This window comes from Crinia signifera, chromosome 2 (genome assembly GCF_055691185.1).
Source record: "Crinia signifera chromosome 2, ASM5569118v1, whole genome shotgun sequence".
NCBI classification, from domain to species: domain Eukaryota; kingdom Metazoa; phylum Chordata; class Amphibia; order Anura; family Myobatrachidae; genus Crinia; species Crinia signifera.
This window is the reverse complement of record NC_139218.1, coordinates 27642293-27663174: the sequence shown is the minus strand read 5'-3', so window position 1 is coordinate 27663174 and position 20882 is coordinate 27642293. Positions and strand designations below refer to the sequence as shown.

The 20882-nt window shown below is 45.9% G+C and overlaps 1 protein-coding gene across 1 annotated transcript in view; it reads left to right on the top strand.

The window, feature by feature from the left end:
* The first annotated feature begins 1711 nt into the window (after nt 1-1711).
* The window catches only part of SCAF4 (SR-related CTD associated factor 4), an 82183-nt gene continuing 63012 nt past the window's right edge, over nt 1712-20882 (top strand). The window contains exons 1-2 of the mRNA XM_083171850.1: nt 1712-2137; nt 19767-19850. Coding sequence (XP_083027976.1) covers nt 2108-2137; nt 19767-19850 — 114 coding nt within the window. The 5' untranslated portion in view covers nt 1712-2107. The remainder of the gene's footprint in view (nt 2138-19766; nt 19851-20882) is intronic.

Here is a 20882-nt window from a genome sequence, read left to right as displayed (position 1 = left end):
ACTAGTGCAATTGAATTGCTGCAAATTAGTTCCTTCTGGCAGTGGATACCCAAATAACAAACACATAAGAATAGCTTTATAAAGTTATCCCCAGATTGTTACCCTTCACACCAGACCTGGGTCTTCCAGCATTCAGTGGCCACTTGGAGATGTCATCTGCAAGCCGTTCAATTGTGGTAGGGCTGGACATCGATGATTCATAATAATCAATGGTTTAAGGCCGACAGGGGCGCCGACAAGTCGGCCAGGTCCCGGTAAAATAAACTCTGTAATTTGTGTGGGGTGGTGGGTGCCTCCTAACACAAACAGTGGGGAGAGGGGGAACAGGCTGCTGCTGCAGCTGTCTATTTTACCAGCTCAGCATGTGCTGAGCTGGAGAGAGAGGCTGTGCTGTGGTAGCCTGTCTCTGGCCCAGCAGACCCATGCCTGGGTAAAAAGTACCCCATCCCCCTCACCACACACTTTCGGCACCACTGATGGTCGATCTAGAATAGTTTGGCCATCGATGGAGGAGATCCAGATGGTTCCCCTCCAATAATAGCACAGTATAACTGAATATTTTCTTCCCCCGAAGTATAGATTTCCCCCTGATACCCCGCCCGAGGTTCTAATTGGCCCATTGTCATTCAAAGAAAAAGGATAGTTAAAACCATTTATGGTCATTCAAAGAAAAAGGATAGTTAAACCATTTAAAACCATTTATGGTCATCCATTACATATTATGCTGCCATCGATGACGACCACAACAATGACCACCTTAGAGTTGGCCATCGACCATCGTTGATTTACAGTCATCGAGTGAGGGAGAATGGTTTTGCCATCAGGGAGCTTGATGGCACAGAATAAACTTTTTTTTTTTGCAAGGCGTCCAGACGCTGAGCATAGCTCCACCCTCTATACTCAGCCTGTCCCCAGGCTGTGATTGTAAATCACTGAAAGAGCAGTGATGACCTCCGATGGGTAAAACTATCGATGATCTAGTGTGTCTATTACCATAGAATGCAGCCATTGATTGAAGCTCACCTTTCCCCCATCGATGGTTGCCAAACTTTTTGGAATCACGGTACCCCTGAGTGTCAGAATATTTTTTACCAACACACCTAGGGCAAACAATTATCATTGAAATACATTGTGGTTATATAATAATTAGAATTGGTCATGGACCACCAACCAGGGCACCTCTGCAAGTCCCCAGGGTGACACGGCCCACAGTCCGGTATAAACACTGATGGCCATCTCTACACTAAAGTAACCAGACACTGACTACTGGCATACCCGTTTCACATCGCACAAATAACCCGGGTTGGTGATGTGCCTGGTCAACGCTCCACACCGAATAACCCTGGTTGACCAACCCAGCATTCCCATGCGGGTTATAAGAAGGGTTAAACCTGGGACGCCCTCTGTATAATGGACGACCTGGGCTGAACACGGGTTTGCGATGTGAAAGGAGTATAAGGGGCAGAGGAAAACACCCCCACCGTTCAATGCGGGGTCAGATTCCCTTCAGTTTAGTCAATTTTCCCATCATGCACTAGGTCCATGTATACCTGGAGGGGGGAATATAAATCTGTGGTGAGCAAAGCCAGCCACCGTGCCCGCAAGGGTACAATGCAGCTAAAATAAAACAAAATAACCTACACCTACGTGAATTACAGATGCAGTACAAAACGTCGTAAGGGCATCTAACAGCTTCCGCCCTCACCGAACGTCACATCCTGTAACCCAAACTGAAGGGGATCTAGTCTCTACCAGCACGACGAGCACGCGCGGGGAAGGCGGGAAGAGGCTGGTGACGCAGCGGCCGGCCGCCTTTGACTACCCAAGGTGCCCCGCGCCGCCTGCGGTCGGCCATCTTGTTCCGGCGGTGAGGCAGCGAAGCCCCCACTCTGTTCCCTCACACCAGGTGCTACCTCACCGTTACCCCGGGCTGTCTCCCCCCCTCCCCGTCATTCACACCCCTCCACCACTCGCGGGACATGTCGGAACGGGCACCGCGGCGGTAGCGATCCTCGAGCAGGGCAGCAGAGGCTGAAGCAGCCGCGGAGACGAGCCGTCTCCCCTGACCCCTCCTCCCCGGCAACCTCGCCCCTTACACGGCAGCAGCATGGACGCGGTGAACGCATTCAACCAGGAGGTAAGGCCCCGAGCGCGGGGACCGGGGTTGCGGTGCGGGGAGGCCTGCAGGGATGGGGGGAGGAAGAGGAGGAGGACGACGACACGTCCACACGGCGCAGGCCTTGTACACCATCGGGTGCCTGTCTCCATGTGCTTTGTAATCAGCCTGCTATTAGCTGTGGAACCACAAGTCCCAGCGTGTGCCAGCATTGTCATATGCACTTGCCCTGAAGAGGGGGCATCTGCAGGTCACGGGGTCGGGGCACGAGCATAATCCACTAGTGTGTACATGATACAAATGTCTCCTCACACCCACAAAGGGGGGGGGGGGGGAGATAATACACTAGTATGTATCATGACAGAGATGCGTCCTCACACATATAATGGGAGGTATAATCCACTAGTATGTAGTATGATGCAGATGTGTCCTCACATACATTGGGAGTGATATGATAATACACTGTTTCATGATACAGATGTGCCCAGGGTCTAGAAATGGGTATTTGCCTGGATGCAAGCTTAATATCACACCCCATATACATGTCACACATTTATTCCATTCTGCACTTTGGAGAGTCTCAACCCAAATGCTCGAATTATTCAAATCAAAATCTTCTAGCTCATTAGAGAGGAGGGTACCAGGGGTTCTGGACCAAGTCCTTTTGATTTTAAAGGGCCCCTTACACTTGTGAGATTTCATCCAATGTGAGTCAATTTATCTGACGAGATCTGATGTGCCGTCTGACAAAATCTGATGTGCCTGATGTGTAGGACACAATCCACAATCCTGTGCCATTGAGTATAACCAAGAGATTGGAAGAGATTGAACCTCCTGCACATAGGATAAATCTCGAGTCAATCAGGTTCAATTTGTTGAGACAATAAGTTGACAAGTGTAAGGGGGCCTTAAGTCTTAACATTTTGACTCGACCTCAATTAAGGAGTCCTAGTGACTATATCCCCCTCCCCATTTAGACTGACTCATGATGTGGCTGAATATTTATTTACAGTTTCTTATATAGCGCAGCAGATTCCGTTGCGCTTGTAGACAGTGCTAAAACAAACTGGGTAACAGACAGACTTGGAGGTAAGAGGGATACGGTATGAAATGCCGGCGGTTGAAATACAGACGCCGGAATCTCGACTGTCAAAATGCTGACGTCAAAATGCCGACAAGGGGGGGCCGTGCTGCACGTCAGATGAGTTGGGATTGGGAGCAGATAAGCACATACAATTTGTCTTTAGATGGCTCATACAACCAGAGTCATGTGACACCCCCCCACCCTGACTAGCAGAGAAGAGAGGTGCAGCTTCTGGGCTGCCCGTGGCAGTGAAGATGCTGGGAGTCACAGAAGTTTCTAGTGGCAAATACAGTGGACGTCCTTTTGCACAATTCTGTCACTATGAAAACAGTTTGTCAGAGGATTGCTGCATTTGGGTTATATAATATTGGCATAACACAGCAGATGTGAGCAGATAGGTAGTTGCTGGCTACCTGTAAATAAAAAAAATGGATCTTTGGTACTCCTATCCTTTTTGATCCTAGTAGGCCAGCCCCCTATTTCAATGAAGCTTCAATTATAGAATCATGCAGCAGGTGGATTTTATGACAGATTGTGACCAAGGACTGCCAGGGAGTTGAAGGGAAATTGGACACAATCATGATTGTAGGTCTGTCTGATGTATGGCACCTTTAGTGTGTGTGGAAGGGCATTCCATAGGGTCTGTGCAGCTCTATGAAAGTCCTGTAACAGTGAGTGGGAGCTAGTGATCCCTGCAGAAGGGAGACACAGATTTGAGCGGAGTGGTCGAGATGGGAGATATTTTGTGATAAGTAAAGAGATATATGCTGGTGCAGAATGGTTAATAGCTTTATATGTGAGTAGAAGTATTTTATATTGAATACGGTAAAATACAGGAAACCAATGGAGGGACTGGCAGAGCGGATCAGCAGACAATGAGCGTCTTGCTAGAAAGATCAGCCTAGCAGCAGTATTGTGACCTTCCTCTTTCCCATGCTGCTGGCTGGCCTGACACTACAGTTTTATATAGCCCTGTCCCCCTCTCTGGACTACAATTCCTGCCGCACTTGTTGTGCTGTTTGCAGCCTTGAAGGGGGAGGGTTGAGGTCACTTGCCCCTCTGCTCCCTGTTAATCTGACTCTGCTGGCTGCACCACACAATAGTAAATAAACAGTAAGTAATCTAAAGCTCCTGGCAGCAAAGGCTGCTGGGAACTGTAGTTTTATTTTCAATTTCTTCACTTGACAGTTGGACACTCAACTGCTGCCGCAAATGGCTGAATATTTCAGGGCCAACTCTGATCCAGAACCCAGGTCATACTCGCACTCCTCCCCCACCCCCACCCCACCCCCCACAGTTGCAACACAGAACATACATATTCCCTCACTGTTTTGTTTTAATTGGCTAGGAGGAATTGGTATAATGTTGCAGATTAATTATAAGAAGATATTAGACTTGTCTTTGTACCCCATTTAGCAAATGATTCACACACCGCTGCAGCAGGCAATGCAGATAAAAGGGTCTCTTTGTGGTGAACGAAGAGTATTCATTAAGAATATCAACCAAAGAACAATGTTTAGAGCTAAAATAAAAAAATGTAAAAATGTATTTGCTACCTTCCGTGTGATTGGTCTGTGGTTGCCTTTACTTGGCTGTTTGGTTCCCTAGCGCGATGCAGACACTGGCGGGGCACTTAAGTCAGAGAATGTCAGTTCTTGTCAGTACCAGCATTCTCTGGCATAACACCCCACTGACTTAAATAGCTTAGGGAGCTCTCCTCCGACGATATATACGCAGGATTGAATGAACCCCAATGTTTATTATCTGAGGAAATACCTCTACACAATCACTATGTGCAGCTATAATGTTGGCCTTGGTAGGATTGTTTATGTTCTTTCCTTAGCAGGCTGGATTTAGGGTATTTTTTCTCTATACATTTTGCAAACTTGTCTTAAAACACTGTAAAAGTATTGTACCCCAAAAGTTCTGTATAGACTTTGAATAGCAAAGTGGGTACGGTCCATGAGACTGCGATCTGTGCAATATATACATTCACATTCTTTCTCAACTGCCCCTTAAATTGAATGAACCCCTTAAAAGGAACTTATAACAGGGTGATATTCAGTTGTTGGTGCAAGTTACTGGGCTCCCATTACTTGGCCCAGGTGCACATGATTTAGGCATGTATCAAGATTAAGCCCGTACAGAGCATTGGCTGTGCTATTTTTGGGCATGTCATAGCCAGATCAATTTTTTTTTTATTCTGCTCGCCACCTCCAGTAGTTTGTGAGCTATAGTAATGGTTTCTGCTGCACTTGTGCCAATTGGTACAAAGGAGAAAAATATAAATCACTGCGAAACCTCAATAAGAACAGGGTGGGTTGTGCCAATCGCACAGGACGCTATATGTTTGTTGTGTTCATTCTAGCACCCGCCATCTTTGAAAACCCATGCAGTTCCTGTTCCCTGCCTGGGGGGCCGCTGTCTGCTGTAGTGCTTCTAGCACAGGTGCTGATATACAGACCACACTGTGCTAGAAACACTATAGCAGACAGCGGCCCGCCAGGCAGGGAAGAGGAACTGCATGGGTTTTCAAAGATGGCGGGTGCTAGAATGAACACTAGTTTTGAAAAAGGACCCCTTAAGAAATATGGATAATTTTTGTGCGGAGGTGTTGCTACCACTTGCCCTGCGCATCGCTAACGCCTGGCAAATAATATCCCGCTTGCTGTATAAATCTAGTTAATTGTCAGTCCCAGGACCAGTGTTACCACTGGGATATATTAAATATACCCAAGTGGTCTTTTGCTGTCACTGTGTAGAAACCTGCTGAGTGAGACTGTTGCGATTTCACAAAGATCTATGCTACAATGGAATGTTACTGCAATTAAAGTCTGTACTATTGCAAAAAGTGTTGCCAGTTATCTTGTGAGGAATATTGATACACAGCATATATTTGTGAGAATTCTTGAGCATGTATGTGGAATCTGATAGAACGCACAAAGGTAGTCACATGGAATAAGATACTAGAGGGTATGAACCTTTATTGAAATAAATATACATCATATATAGTGCACTGCCTGCCACCTTATATTTATTTTTTCTATTTGAGTCACTTGCCTTCTTTGACACCTCAATAAGCGCCTTAAAATGCGTCGCCATTTTCATAACGTAATCCCTGAGCTCACTTCAGTTCTCATCGGTTGGAATATAAAGACACTGAAGAAACAGAAAAAAATCTGATTTACAACTTTATAGGTGCCACCCCACCCAAAGGTGCCTGTAATAGTGGTCCTACATTTAAACATTCTTCAGAGGCACTAGGAAAGTATAGTTACACATAATATTCTCCAGGCAAGAAAGACAAGAAAACTGCTTATAATACTCACCTTTTGACGTATAAGAATAGGCCAGAAGTGTGTACGCTTTGAGGACTACACACGGCGTTACACTGCTGAGCTATCTCAGCAATGAAGGTTTTCTAAGAACGCTCAGCATACAGCACTGCAATGCAATATGCCGGCACTCTGCACAGTGATCTGTCTCCGGTAAGAACACTGGCCCTGTGACCAACTAGATTTATCCAGCAGTCTGGATATTAATCACCAGGTGTTAGCGATGTGCTGGATCACGAATAAGTATCTCAATGACCCCTACACATGGAGCAATGTAAGGGCGTTTTGTAAGCGATCTAGTGACTTTGCTTAGAAAACGCCTCGTGTGTAGGTCCCATTACATGGGAGCTGTTGGCATCTCAAAATAATTGAACCATTTATCGGTACTTGTGTATTTTGGCGGCGCCCGTCGCGGGCATCGTGTGCCTTAACTTTAAGGCACTTGACGCGACGCGATGGACGCGATTTCTCCATAGGCTTCAATGTTAAAATATTTTTAACATTGAACCCGATGGAGAAATCGGGTCCATCGCGTCGTGTGCCTTAAAGTTAAGGCACGCGACCGACGCGATTTCTCCATAGGCTTCAATGTTAAAATATTTTTAACATTGAAATACTGTCGGTCGCGTCGGACTTGTGCCATTATAATGGCACAAGATCAAATGTAGTTGATAAAGTCCATCTAACATAGAAAACAATGGGAAATGGGCCAATATGGCCCATTTCTCATTGTATATGGCCCCGTCATGTCCAAATATAAATGGCCCCCATTGTCAGCGGCACCCCAGTATTGACGCCAACCCGAAGCGTGGCGAGCGGCGGCGGTACGCGTCCTACGACCTTTTCATACCCCTACTATCCACGTCGGCGTGGAGTTGAGAATAGAATAGTGTGGCGAGCGCAGCGAGCCACCGAGCCCGAAGCGTGGCGAGCGCAGCGGATACCTTCACAGGTATCCGCGTCCCCACGCGGGCTTCACAGGTGTCCGCGTCCCCTCGCGGGGCTCGCTGCACTCGCCACGCTTCGGGCTCGGTGGCTCGCTGCGCTCGCCACACTATTCTATTCTCAACTCCACGCCGACGTGGATAGTAGGGGTATGAAAAGGTCGGAGGACGCGCACCGCCGCCCCTCGCGGGCTCGCTGCGCTCGCCACGCTTCGGGTTGACGTCAATACTGGGGTGCCGCTCACAATGGGGGGGCAGTTATATTTGGACATGACGGGGACATATACAATGAGAAATGGGCCATATTGGCCCATTTCCCATTTTATTCCATGTAAAATGGACTTTATCAAGTCCATCTTATCTTGTGCCGTTATAATGGCACAAGACCGACGCGACCGACACGATTTCAATGTTTAAATATTTTAACATTGAAGCCTATGGAGAAATCGCGTCCATCGCGTCGGTCGCGTCGTGTGCCATGTTAATGCACACGACGCAACGCGATGGACCCGATTTTTCACACACGATGGACGCGATCCTCATCGTGGGCGCCGCCAAAATACACAAGTACCCATTTATCTATTAAATGTCTTTTCATCAAGGATGATGTTATGAGTTCTCCTATTTTGCTGGATTTCTAGGCCTAGTTCTGCTGCCATGTTTGTTTTTACTTTTGCAATGGTTCTTCATATTTATGTTGTGTATTATGTATTACTATGCATTTGCTCCATAGATTATTCTTGCTTTGTGGTCGTATTCAATTACATTTTGCAATTGTTGCTACGTTTGCATGAAAGATAGTGACACAGAAATTTCTCCCAATCAGTGATGGCATTTATTTGGGCTGAATTAATTTTGATATACTAGGGACAAATGACATCACTTGATTGGATATTAATTTAATTTAAAACATCGGTGTATCTTTTTTTTTATATATAGATAGATAGATATATATATATATATATATATATATATATATCTATATCTATATATATATCATCATAATTTATTAATTTTGGTACTTGTGTAGTTTCACGGCGCCCGATATATCGGATGCGATATCGGACGATATATCGGTGCGATCGATGCAATTTATTTACCTGTTCATAACCCCACTATGCAAGGAGTTGATTTTATATAGTGCAGCGAGCCACTGAGCCCGAAGCGTGGTGAGCGGACGCAGATTACTGCGCTGGCCACACTATATATAGTGGGGTTATGAACAGGTTAAAAATTGCCTCGAATCGCATCGATATATCGGCCGATATCGCATCCGATATATTGGGCGCCGTGAAACTACACAAGTACCTTAATTTCTTACCAGTACATGCACATTGTAGTATAATGTTTTCAAATCAGTATTTGGTTTAAAGTTCATATATTTATTGTGTTGCCCTCTGTTTAAATAAGTATTGGTGTGTCCACATGGTGCGACATGCAAATTGCAGTAAAAATTGGGTACTTATGTATTATCTGGGCTCCCATGTTAAATGCAACCCTTTTTTTCATACCCCTACTATCCAACTACGCATGGAGTTGATTTTATATAGTGTGGCGAGCGCAGCGAGCCACCGTGCCCGAAGCGCGGCGAGCGCACGCGGTCTCATAAGAAAAACGTGAGCCCAGATATTACATAAGTACCAAAAATTGCATAGTGCAAATCGCACCGTGCTATGCAGCATCGGATCTAATGTAGACATGTGCAGCACAGTCTATTTCTACAGTCACGGAACAATGGCCATACTGCTGACTGCAGCATTGCCGCCATCACAACAGCCCCTCCTCCCTCCCTGCCAGCCGATCCCAGCACCCCCTCGGGTCCCGGCAACCACCGATAACAGCCTGCTGGATCGGCCTGTGAGGACACAGTTGAACAGTCCTGTAAGATTATAACCCACAATTCTCACTGTGCTGATTTGTGCTCCCTTTTCCTCAATGCTCAGTCTGCCCACTTCCTTTACAGTAGGTCATGGGAGTTCTAGGCAGCACACAAACTCCTGCTCTGCAAATAGCTATAAATGGTGACTTTGTTAGCTGAAGTAAAGGTTGTGATATGACGGGCTGACGGGAGGTCAGGATGCAAAGAAGCCCCTTGAGGGCTTGGGGTGCTCACCACGCTGCAGTCTCACTATGTTCGCGACATGTTCTATTCTCCTATGGGAGTTGTGGACCCCAATTAGAGGGACAATAGCCCCTGTCAGTCGGGAACCTGACAGTTGGGTATTTGAACAGTCCAGATTTCAATGTCTGTATACTGACTGTCCAGCTGTTATCCGGCACTCTATATAAAGGATCGAGGGCAGGATGTATTAATCATCGCCGCGATGCTAGTGCATATAAACTCACATATGCGGCTGGCATCACGGTGTGATGACAGAAGCTTTCCCGCGATTCCTATAATGTGGTGTGCGGGGGAGTCTCCGTCACCTCCTGGGCGCCGCATCCTCCCCTCACGCCGGGGACAGCTTAGCAGGCTGTCCCCGGCGCTTCTTCCTCCCCCCTCACGCCGGAAGGACATCTGGCTGCTTTACTAGGTGGAGGAAGGGTTTACCTTCCAGGTCCAGGAGGACCTTATGCGAGGTAAACCAGGGGGAGAGGGGATGCGGCGGGCTGGCATTGGGCGGCGATATCCTGCCCTGTGGTAAGGTGGTGGCGGGGGTTTAGTACATCCCGCCCCAACCATGTTAATAAGTACAGGTGGAAGATGTGTAATATCAGGAGGTACTTGTCAGAAGACGCATCAGGCACGGCTATTGCTGCTGCTACCTTGGTAGTAGAGCCCTTACAATAATTGACACATTTTCTAAAGTAACTTCAAATTCATTGTTCCTTCCTTTTTGTTGTATGTAAGATTTTCCAGTGCTTTTGCACTTCAGTAGAATAAACCTAAAACTTGAGTTGCATTATGTAACCTTGTGCATCTGTTAGAACTTCCGGTACTTATGTAATATCTGGACTCCCGTTTTTCTTATGAGACCGCGTCCCCTCGCGGGGCTCGCCACGCTTCGGGCACGATGGCTCACTGCGCTCGCCACACTATATAAAATCAACTCCATGCGTAGTTGGATAGTAGGGGTATGAAAAAATGGGGTGCATTTAACATGTGAGCCCAGATAATACATAAGTACCGAACTTCCAAATGCATTGAAATGATGCAGTATTTGTGTGAAGCTGGGTACATAGTATACAATGTACGGATTCAGTATTGAATCCCGGCGTTCAGAATCCCGACACCGGAATCCCGACAGCCGAAATGCCGACAAGGGGGGGACGTGGATCGCCCCCCCTTGCGGGCTCGCTGCGCTCGCCACGCAGCGGGCCCGGAGCCTCGCTCCGCTTGGCACACTAATTTATTCTCCCTCCAGGGGTGTCGTGGACACCCACGAAGGGAGAATGTGTCGGCATTTCAGCGGTCGGGATTGTAACTGCATCCCCAATGTACAAACCATATATCGTCAGTGATTTCCCTTTAACTCAGAAATGGCTATGAAGTAGAAATAATGGGTATACGGACCCTAGGTCAACAATGTTTAGGTCAAGTCGCTAGGTCGACACCTAATAATGGTTGACATACAATGACAGAAGGTGGACACACGCTTAAGGTGGACATATACATGGTAGACACTGAAAAGGTCGACAAGTTTTTTGTGTGCAGGGGGTACCCTTATACTGTGTCAATGTTGACATACACACAAAAAAGTGAAAAACTAGTGTTGACGTTTGGTCAGTGTATACCTATGGTATACAGATTTAGATGTCGACATAGACATGGTCATACCTCTGTACCATAGCCAAAATACTGGAACTATTAAAAAGTGAGCAGGCTTTGGGTAGGGTTTAAGGTATTTTTTAATGAGAATCCTCACCCTAACCTTGTGCGTTCTGCGAAGGATGGGATTCTCCATGCCAAGTATGTTAGTAGTTTGACCTTCTTTTATACACAGACCTGTAAGCTGGCGAGTGGCCATACATCTCTTAAATCAGTACTTTAATTTGCATGGCTCATTTGTTGCTTTTAGGCCATTTTACAGTAATGGGTGTCTGATCAGAGCAACAATTGCATTGGTCTAACAGGTGCTTGTTACCTTTGGTGCCTAAAACAATTGAATAGTTTTTTCATGCTGCTTCTACCATGTAAAGGACAGAAGGTCCTTGGGTAATATTCAAATGCAATAAGCAACGGACCTTGATGGCTTTGTTACCCAAAAAGCAGAAGTGTCATTTGTCTATTTTCTCATTCCTGGAAGATTGTATCTCTTACTCATCTACGGCTTTTATGTTCTACAAAACCAACCAAGATAGTAGTGACAATCCTCACCTCTCCAATCCTGGAACAACTTCACCTTCTAGAGTGCCTTATACATCTCCGTATCTAATGCTGCTTTCAGACCGCATAACTGGCTTTGACCCTGTATTTGGAAACGTTTCCAAAAACGGGTCTGCCAGATAAAACCCCTTTCACACCGCAGCACTTAAACGGTATATTACCGTTTAAGTGCCGATTTTTTGACACTGGCAGACCCGTTTTTGGAAACTTTCCAAATACAGGGTCAAAGCCAGTGCAGCCTTCAGCCCTCCCCTCCGTGCAGCTCCCCCCCCCCCCTCGCGTGTCGACCGAGAGCATGTCGACGCCCCCCGCGCGTGTCGACGCCCCCCGCGCGTGTCGACGCCCCCGCGCGTGTCGACGCCCCCCCCACCCCACCCCGCATGTCGGCGCCCCCCCCCTGTCGACTTACCCCGTGCCGGTACCTCCGTTGTGGACTGCAGCTCAGTATGCTCGGAAAGCACTTATGAAAAAAGTGTCTTCCAGAAAATGGCTGCCCCATAGGAAACCCTGTTTAAAAAAACTGTCTTCCGTATGGGGGGCAGCCATTTTCTGAAAGACACTTTTTTCATAAGTGCTTTCCGAGCATACTGAGCTGCAGTGCCGGGAACCACAACGGAGATACCGGCACGGGGTAAGTCGACACGGGGGGGGGGGCGCCGACACGCGCGGGGGGGTCGACGCGGGGGGGGGGCGTCGACACGCGCGGGGGGGCGTCGACACGCGCGCGGGGGGTGTCGACAGTGCTGTGAATACTTAATGAGCGCTCATTAAGTATTCACTGTGCTGAATTTAGGACCCAGCTCATTGGCTGGGTCCTAAATACCGTTTCTGAGCCGATTTTTGTGCTAAAATACCGGTTCAGAAACGGGTAGGACCCTGCATTTTAACCGGTTAGAAAAAACGGCATTTTCTAACCGGTTAAGTGGGACTGGACCTTTCAGACCGCACACATTACCGTTTTAAAACGGTAAAAAAACGGCAATTTACCGTTTTAAAAGTGCGGTCTGAAAGGGGCATTACAAGCTGATCTCTGTCTGACGGTAGATACAATGTTGCAAATTACCCATTTAAAGTCCTGTTTCCTTATATACTCAGCAATATTTCTCCTGACACTGTCATTTGAGGACCACAATCTGGTCATGTCTGCAATGCATTTGCAGCAGGCAAGGACTGATCTACCACTCAAAGGGGAACCTTTCACATGGGATGTTGCTATTGGCAAACCGTCAGAATCTACTTATTTATTTAGCGCCTTCTAGAAGATAATAGTATCTGGTTGCCCATAGCATCATCCCCATGTGAAAGAGAACTCCCATCTTAGTCAAATTTTCCCCAAAAAAGTAGAAGTGTTTTCTTATTCTTTCCTGGTGGGATTAAAAACCCCCATACACTAGTCCTAATGGTGCCCATACACGGTCCGTTAAACGGATCCGTTTGGGTCTTAATTAGCATGTATCGGATCGCATGCCTAGTGCATGCAATGCGATCCGATACGATGTTTAGCTAGTACAAAAAGTATGTGCAGCACATACTTTTTGTACCGTACTATGTGATGCGCGGGAGCGCGCATCGCATGGTACAAAACGGACGGTCCGGGAACGGACCGTCTATGGGTACCTTTAGGGCAAGTCTGACCAGTTTGCCCTTAAGCAGTCTGTCTGACCTCCCAACTCCGAATGAAGGGGATGTCAAACCCATCTGATTTGGGCCGATGTAGCAGGTGGAGCTGGCGAAATCGGCCCAAATTAGTTAAGTGTATGGGCACCTTAATCCATCACCCCCTCATCACTCCGATGTGTACAAAGCTAGTGACAGTAGGAATAATGTGTTCAAAATAAATTACCCAGACATTTATCAGCCCTACTGTGGTCTTTCCACAAACCAAACTTTAAGGCCCCCATACATTAGGCCGACTTGTCCTTAGGACAAGTCTGACCCAATTCTCCTGTGAGCCGCCCGGCAGCTCCCCAGGAGGCTCACATACAATTTGGCACTTGATGAGCCAGTTTTTACATGTGATAAATCGCTTGCAATTTATCACATGTAAAACAAATGGGGAGCTGCAGGGCAGTGAGGAGCAGTGGGGGCGGGCAGCGGCAGTAGTGGGGGCGGGCAGCGGCAGTAGTGGGGGCGGGCAGCGGCAGTAGTGGGGGTGGGCAGTGGCAGTAGTGCCTGGCCCGCATGCTGTGATCACAAATAGCAGCGCTGCCGCTGCGGGACGGGACGCACAGTGGGGGCTATTAGATTTTCAAAATACCTGTCAAATGACCGGCCATTCTGTGATTGGCTGAGAGAGCTCTCAGCCAATCACAGAACGGCCGGTCATTTGACAGGTATTTTGAAAATCTAATAGCCGCCACTGTGCGTCCCGCAGCGGCAGCACTGCTATTTGTGATCACAGCATGCCGGCCAGGTCAGCATCACTCGCCGCACCCGGCACCCGCCGGGAACTCATTTGTGAGCCGCCGCCCGCCCCCACTACTGCCGCCGCTATTTGTTATCACAGCATGCCGGCCAGGTCCGTGTGTCTGCCCGCCGTGCTCCCCCGCCCCCCGGTGTCTGCATGCATATGCCTGACAGGTGGGCAGGCAGATGCATAGCATACAGGGAGGTCGGATGATCTTATGTGCTGACCGTCCGACCTCCCTGATCCGGTCCGATGCGCATCGGATCGGATCATATATCATACACCTGCGATTTGGGGGCGATTTCATCCGGTTATCGGCCCAAAGTGCCGAAATCGGATGAAATCGTCCCAAAATCGTATAGTGTATGGGGGCCTTTAGACTTAGTTGTTTTTTTAATTGTTTGATTGATGCGGTTGGTTGATCTAATCATAATCCCCTTCAATGGGCCAAGAGGACAGCCTGGACTGTATGTGGTTCTATTCCTGCGTTCACTTGTAACTCAAAAGGCAATTAGCCTGATATACAATTAAGGAACACACTCACAGATTTTCGCATGATGCCAAGTAGCATCTTGAGACAAACCCGCGCAGAACAGGAAATTGTACTGACAATCTAGGAGATAGCATACTTAAAGACATCTGCCTACTCTATGCTGGTGTGCATTCATTTTGTTTATGTATGCATGTAGTGTCTATTTCGAATATATTTTAAGGATATCATAAAAAGTTCTTTTAATCGCCTATCGAAACTAAAATTGCCCCAGAAAGGCAACCTTTTGTCTTTAAACCCCCACCCTGCCTTTTTATATTTTTGGCTTGCAAAATTGTTTTCCTTTAGTGATATTCAAAAGAGGTGAGGTGGAGGGAGACTGCTCTGTACTCCTCCTAACGTAAATGTGCCGCATGATCTCCCTTGGGTGTTATTTTTATAATGTGAAGCAGATTATAACTTCAAAATGGGCCAAGTTATGTGGGCGGCCTGTCCATGAATGTCTATAGCAATACTCTCTGGAGTGTGCACTACTTAGCTATTTATCCATTTGAATTCTTACATTATGGCCTTTATTCTGGTTCACCCGCAAAGGCAAATTCCTTCTCAAATGGACAAAACCACGTGCACTGCAGGTGGGGCAGATGTAACTTGTGCAGAGAATTAGATTTGGGTGAGTTACTTTGTTTCTGTGCAGGGAAAATACTGACTGCTTTATTTATATACTGCAATATAGATCTCACTTTGAAGTAAAACCCCACCAAATCTAATTCTCTCTGTACAAGTTACATCTGCCCCACCTGCAGTGCACATGGTTTTGTCCATTTGCGAAGGAATTTGCCTTTGCGAGTGAACCAGAATAAAGGCCTATGTTCTGAAGGATCTGTCTTCACCCGACCAATCCCAAAGTACTTTACAGCCGTCACTGTTTTATACTCATGTGCTACCACTGTATATTATTTATAGCAGCTGTCAGTGTGCCTCTTATCTGCTGGTATTACCAGCGGATGAGCGACAGGGTGGACAGCTTTCCATAGCGTCCTGCTAACTAAAGTCATTCACCCCGGGGGAAAACGCTTAGAAGTGTGAAAATCACTGTGTGTACTGAGCGATGTTCAGCCCAGTGTTTTTCCCCATCATCGATGTCCATACACGCCCAGTGTGTGCACAACTTAAGACTAGTGTGTGGGCGTGCATGCCAATAGGAGGCCTAATGGGTCACAAGATTGAAACTTAAATGTAGAAAAAGCTTTAAAATTGTAGCTATGACCTAAAATTTCCATCCTGTGTATGTATTTACTATTTTAACAGTAGTATATTACAAAAAAATAAGAAATTGCTTATTTTTTCTTTAAATGCCCACGTGAGCTATTCAATTTTTGTCGGGTGCTCAAATGTCACTTATTGCGATGCAGCTGTAACTTTTTATTCTAGGTTAGCCAGTTTGCACAGCTAAACCCTGTGCTCTTACGCATCTTAGAAGTAGCTCCATGTGTACAAAGCAAAGGAATGTGTGACCCACAGCGTCTTCTGCCCAGCCAAATAGACTGTGCAGACAGGGCTATTTTCACAAAGCCGCCCGTCACATCACAGTATGTCTGGCCGCTGTAGTTAGCCGTCGTATTGACGGCGACCTACGTCTTGATTTGGACTCTGCTTAGTGAAAATCGCCAGGCCAGGTCTCGTGTGTGCACCGCTTCAGTTAAGCACTACAGAACCTTAGTGGCTCCACGCTGATAATTGAGAATAATTTGCTGAGTATCCAGGCTAGAGAACACTGGCCCTGACTGGCAATGAAGTAGGTTTATCCAGCATGCTAAATCAACAGACCATAGCAATGCGCAGGGCCATGCAACAATATTGCTATGGTCCCTACAAACGGAGCGATGTAGGGCATTTTTTTTAAGCGATCTAGTAAGATTGCTTAGACAATGCCCTGAAATCGGCCATGTGTACGCCACATAACACAGCAATATTTTGAGAGAAGCAGGTGCTTCTCTGCTGTCATGTACTTGTATATTGGTATGATTGCACAGAAATGCAAACCAAACACATGCACATTTGACCAGTCTGGTCTATTTCTCTATGGTCTTTCACAAAACCTAGTAGCATAGTGCTTATCACAGCCTTTCGTGTTTTCGTTCTTGTAAGCACGTGCTTTTACTTCTATAGTGTGGTATTGACTGTAATCCCTTGTTTCTTTCAAATAAAGGTTTTTCTATCAAATTGTACAATACTGGGCTGTATTAAACTGTCATACTGCATCCAATCTACCGATCTTAAGCGATGGCAGATTGTGCAGTGTTATAAAATTGATCTTTTCAATCGGATTTCGCTCATTGACGGCTAAACACGACCAATCTAATGGGCACACTGCCCGTTAGAGCGCTCAAATGGGTGACTTTTCACTGTTTTCAGCTCGCGCTCCCTGATGCAAACATTTGAATATGGCCCTTGTGTCTGAAATGGTAAGGGATGAAGAAATTCCGAAATAGCGTGTCTCCTGACTTGGCCTGGAATGTAATGAGTCTAGTGACTATTGGTGCTGACACATGTAGATAACAAGGGCACTTTTGTTTTTAACGTTTTGTAAGATGCTTTAAGCTGCATGAATTCCCTGGGTGATTCTATTGCCAAATTCAGGGATTTTGCAAACCTTAACCATTCTAAATTTCAAATACTAGTGATTGCAAGAACCCATGGGAGATGTGCGCACATTTCTGTCTAAACAGTTACTAGAAATGTATAGACCAATATTTGTTATTTTATGCGGAGATTCCCTGGTTCCTGGGGGTGGGGGGGATAGGTGATGTCAGGTGGTTGTCACAAGATTGGGAGGTAGAAAACGTGGCACCGTTCATATACTTTGTATATGAATGAACTGGGAAAAAGCTCCATGTTAATGCATTACCTGCGAGGTAAATTTCTGTGTGTGAGAAGCCGGTGTAGTGCAACATATACAGTGCAGGGAGAGCGATAAAGTGACTACTGATAATAGGTTGAGCAGCAGGGAGCTCCGAGTCAGGCTGTGCAGTCTGCAGGTATTGGTGGATTAGGTAATTCATTGCAGTTTGTTGGTTGATGAACTTTGATAGAGGTTGAAAGGTTCTCTGTCCTTCTCTGTGTCTCCTGTTTATCTCCCATACTTCCCAGATAACAGATTTTCCAGCCACAGAGGTATTGATTTATGTAGAAATTAAGACAGTTTACTCACCTCCCCCTAAAACTCCACCCACAACAAAAGGTTTAATCAAGATGTGATTAACACCAGCCCACTAATACAGATTTCCTGTTGAGGTACAGACTGCAGCAGATATTGCTAAACAGAAGATTTCCAGTTTACCCAGTAGAGATCAATAGTTGCAGGTGATAAAGTTCAGTTTAATCAGTATGGCCTGGTTTACACCCGACTAAAGTTCTGACCGCCACATAGTGATTTTGGCTCCCAGCAAAAGGTGTAGTGCACCCTTTGGCAGAAACAATTGAAAAGCTGCCAGTGACCACGTGGGGGGGGGGGGGGTATAACAATTGAATAGCCCCCAGGGTGTCTTAAATAGAAAGGCAGTCACTGGGAACAGAGACTGGATCAGAACATGTGACACGGAGTATCTGAAGGTGCCCACACACTAGAAAGATCTGCGATCGTAAGATTTGCGCATAAATAGCCTTGTAATCTTTTGTACGTCCTGGACAAAAGATTTTTCTTAAGATCCCGTGTGCGTTCCTATGGATCTTTTGTTAAATCTTCTGATCTTTCGTGCAGCACGTAAGATCAGAAGATGCAGCTAAAGATTCACGGGAGCGCGCATCGGACCGATATTCGACCGATTATCGGTAAACATCGGACGATATATCGGCAGATTTATCGGAAATCTTCCAATCGGCCCAAAAATCGTTCTAGTGTGTGGGCACCTTTAGGCTAGTGAATGCAGCCACAGACTTTGGCATGCCCAGAGAGCTGGCCTGACACGCCCCTGTTTTCTGGGACTGTGCCCACAGCGGCTCCCAAACATCAGTACTTGTCAGTCACGCTGTGGCTCTTTGCACACTACAAGCAAATGTGCAGCTCTTAAAACATTGCTAGATCTCATTACTGTGAATGTAGGTTTTTTTTTTATATATATATAAATACGTGACATTTGCAAGTCCTTCAATGCTTGTAATGCACTACTTATGTAAATGTTCCCTAGCTAGGAGATCCCTGTAAATTAGCTCTGTGATAAAGTCTAATAAAGTGTCTAATGCCAGGTTACCATTTTGTAGTATTCAGACATTTCAGGAAAGATTCGATTTAGCTGCCGGTGTTTTGGTCATTTGGCACTAACCCATTGATTACATGTAAAATGCAGAATCAATGTGTTTCCCTGCACATTACACCTGAGTGGGCGCCTTGTTGTTGAGTGTTTCCTCATGGCGTTGGTGAACCACATTAACTAAATAGGCAGGAGCAGTTAACTAAGGTTTCTATGGAGTTTTCTTTTAATTTGGGAACACAGGATCTCAGTCGGCCCTCAAGATCCCACACAGTGCATGTTTTGCAAGTCTCCTCACAGAATCGCCAGTGAAATAAATAGTTCCACCTGTGGATCATGTCCATATTTTAAATGTTACCCATCAATTTTCAATGTGGTTTATAACTTCAACCATTTCAAAAGGAATGAGTACAGATTGCATGGTCTCCTCTAATGGTCTTATGGTAGCTGGGCGTGAACAATGATTGCTGATCCTGCCGCCCCATTTATATGCACCCTTAAAACAAGAGGATACTGCAGATTTTATGCACAAGAAATGCTTTGCAGACAGTCCGTTACAGTGAGCCAGTGTTTCTATTTGCGGACATGATCAGCATTGTTTCTTGCATTCCCGGCCGTGTACGAGTACCAGACCAGTCAGTTGTAAATGTTTATGAAGTTTTACTATTTTGTAACTATTTGGCAAACACAGTAAGTGTAGCCACTTTAGAAGTCGGCAGTTCTAATAATCGGTTACGTGAATAGATCTATTACTTGCATTAAACCGGTTTCATTGTGTTAATGTTGTCGTCTTTGTGTTTTTTCTTCTAGCTCTTCTCACTCATGGACATGAAGCCTCCCATTTCTCGGGCAAAAATGATTCTCATTACTAAAGCCGCTATAAAGGCCATTAAGGTAAAAGCAGAGGATATCTATTTACGCGTTGTTTATCACTGTAGTATTTGTAATCATTTGGCAGCTGCTTTTAATGTGGGGGGAGGCTGTGAAGTTAATATTTGTCCTGGTAGACTGGGTGTAAAACCAGATATTAGCCATAGTGTCTTCTATTTGTCAATATTGCAACAAAGCATTGGTACGGCCTCATCTGGAATACTGTGTCCAGTTCTGGAGACCATATCTTCAGAAGGATATAAATACATTGGAGAGTGTACAAAGAAGGGCAACTAAAATGGTTCATGGCCTACATCACAAAACTTACCTGTATAGACTAAAAGATCTTAATATGTATACTTTAGAGCAGAGAAGGGAAAGGGGGGACATAATAGAAATCTTCAAATATATCAAGGGTCTTAACATAGTACAGGAGGGAAATTTTCTTCAAAGGAAAAGAAGTAATAGAACACGAGGACATGCACTGAAACGGGAGGGAGGTTCAGGGGAAATGTTAGAAAGAATTACTTCACAGAAAGGGTAGGGGATAAGTGGAATAGCCTCCCATCAGAGGTGGTAGAGGCTAAGACAGTAGGACAATTTAAACATGCTTGGGATAGGCATATGAATATCCTTACAAAGAAATAAGGATTAAAAAGGGTTGAGATTACCTGAAGGGTAAAAAAGGGGCAGACTAGATGGGCCAAATGGTTCTTATCTGCCGTCACATTCTATGTTTCTATGTAAAGCCGTAGTAGAGGCATGTTTGTTTAGCCACTTTGCACAACTAAACTTTTGCTCTTCTGGGGGCATACATGTCACTCCTGCTCATGGGGTGGGACGCATGTTTGGGGGGGGGGGGGGGGGGTTACAGAGTATTCGCTAGAAAAACAATGTACAAAGGAGCAAATGACCAAACCGAACAATGTGTAAGGAGCTGGACAGATAAAATACAGATGTTGTATGAATAGGATAGTCCAATGGTGGCTATCCTTGCTCTGCACTCTTAAGTGAAAGGGGTGTAAATCAGGGCAGGAGAAGGGTACAGAAGGACTT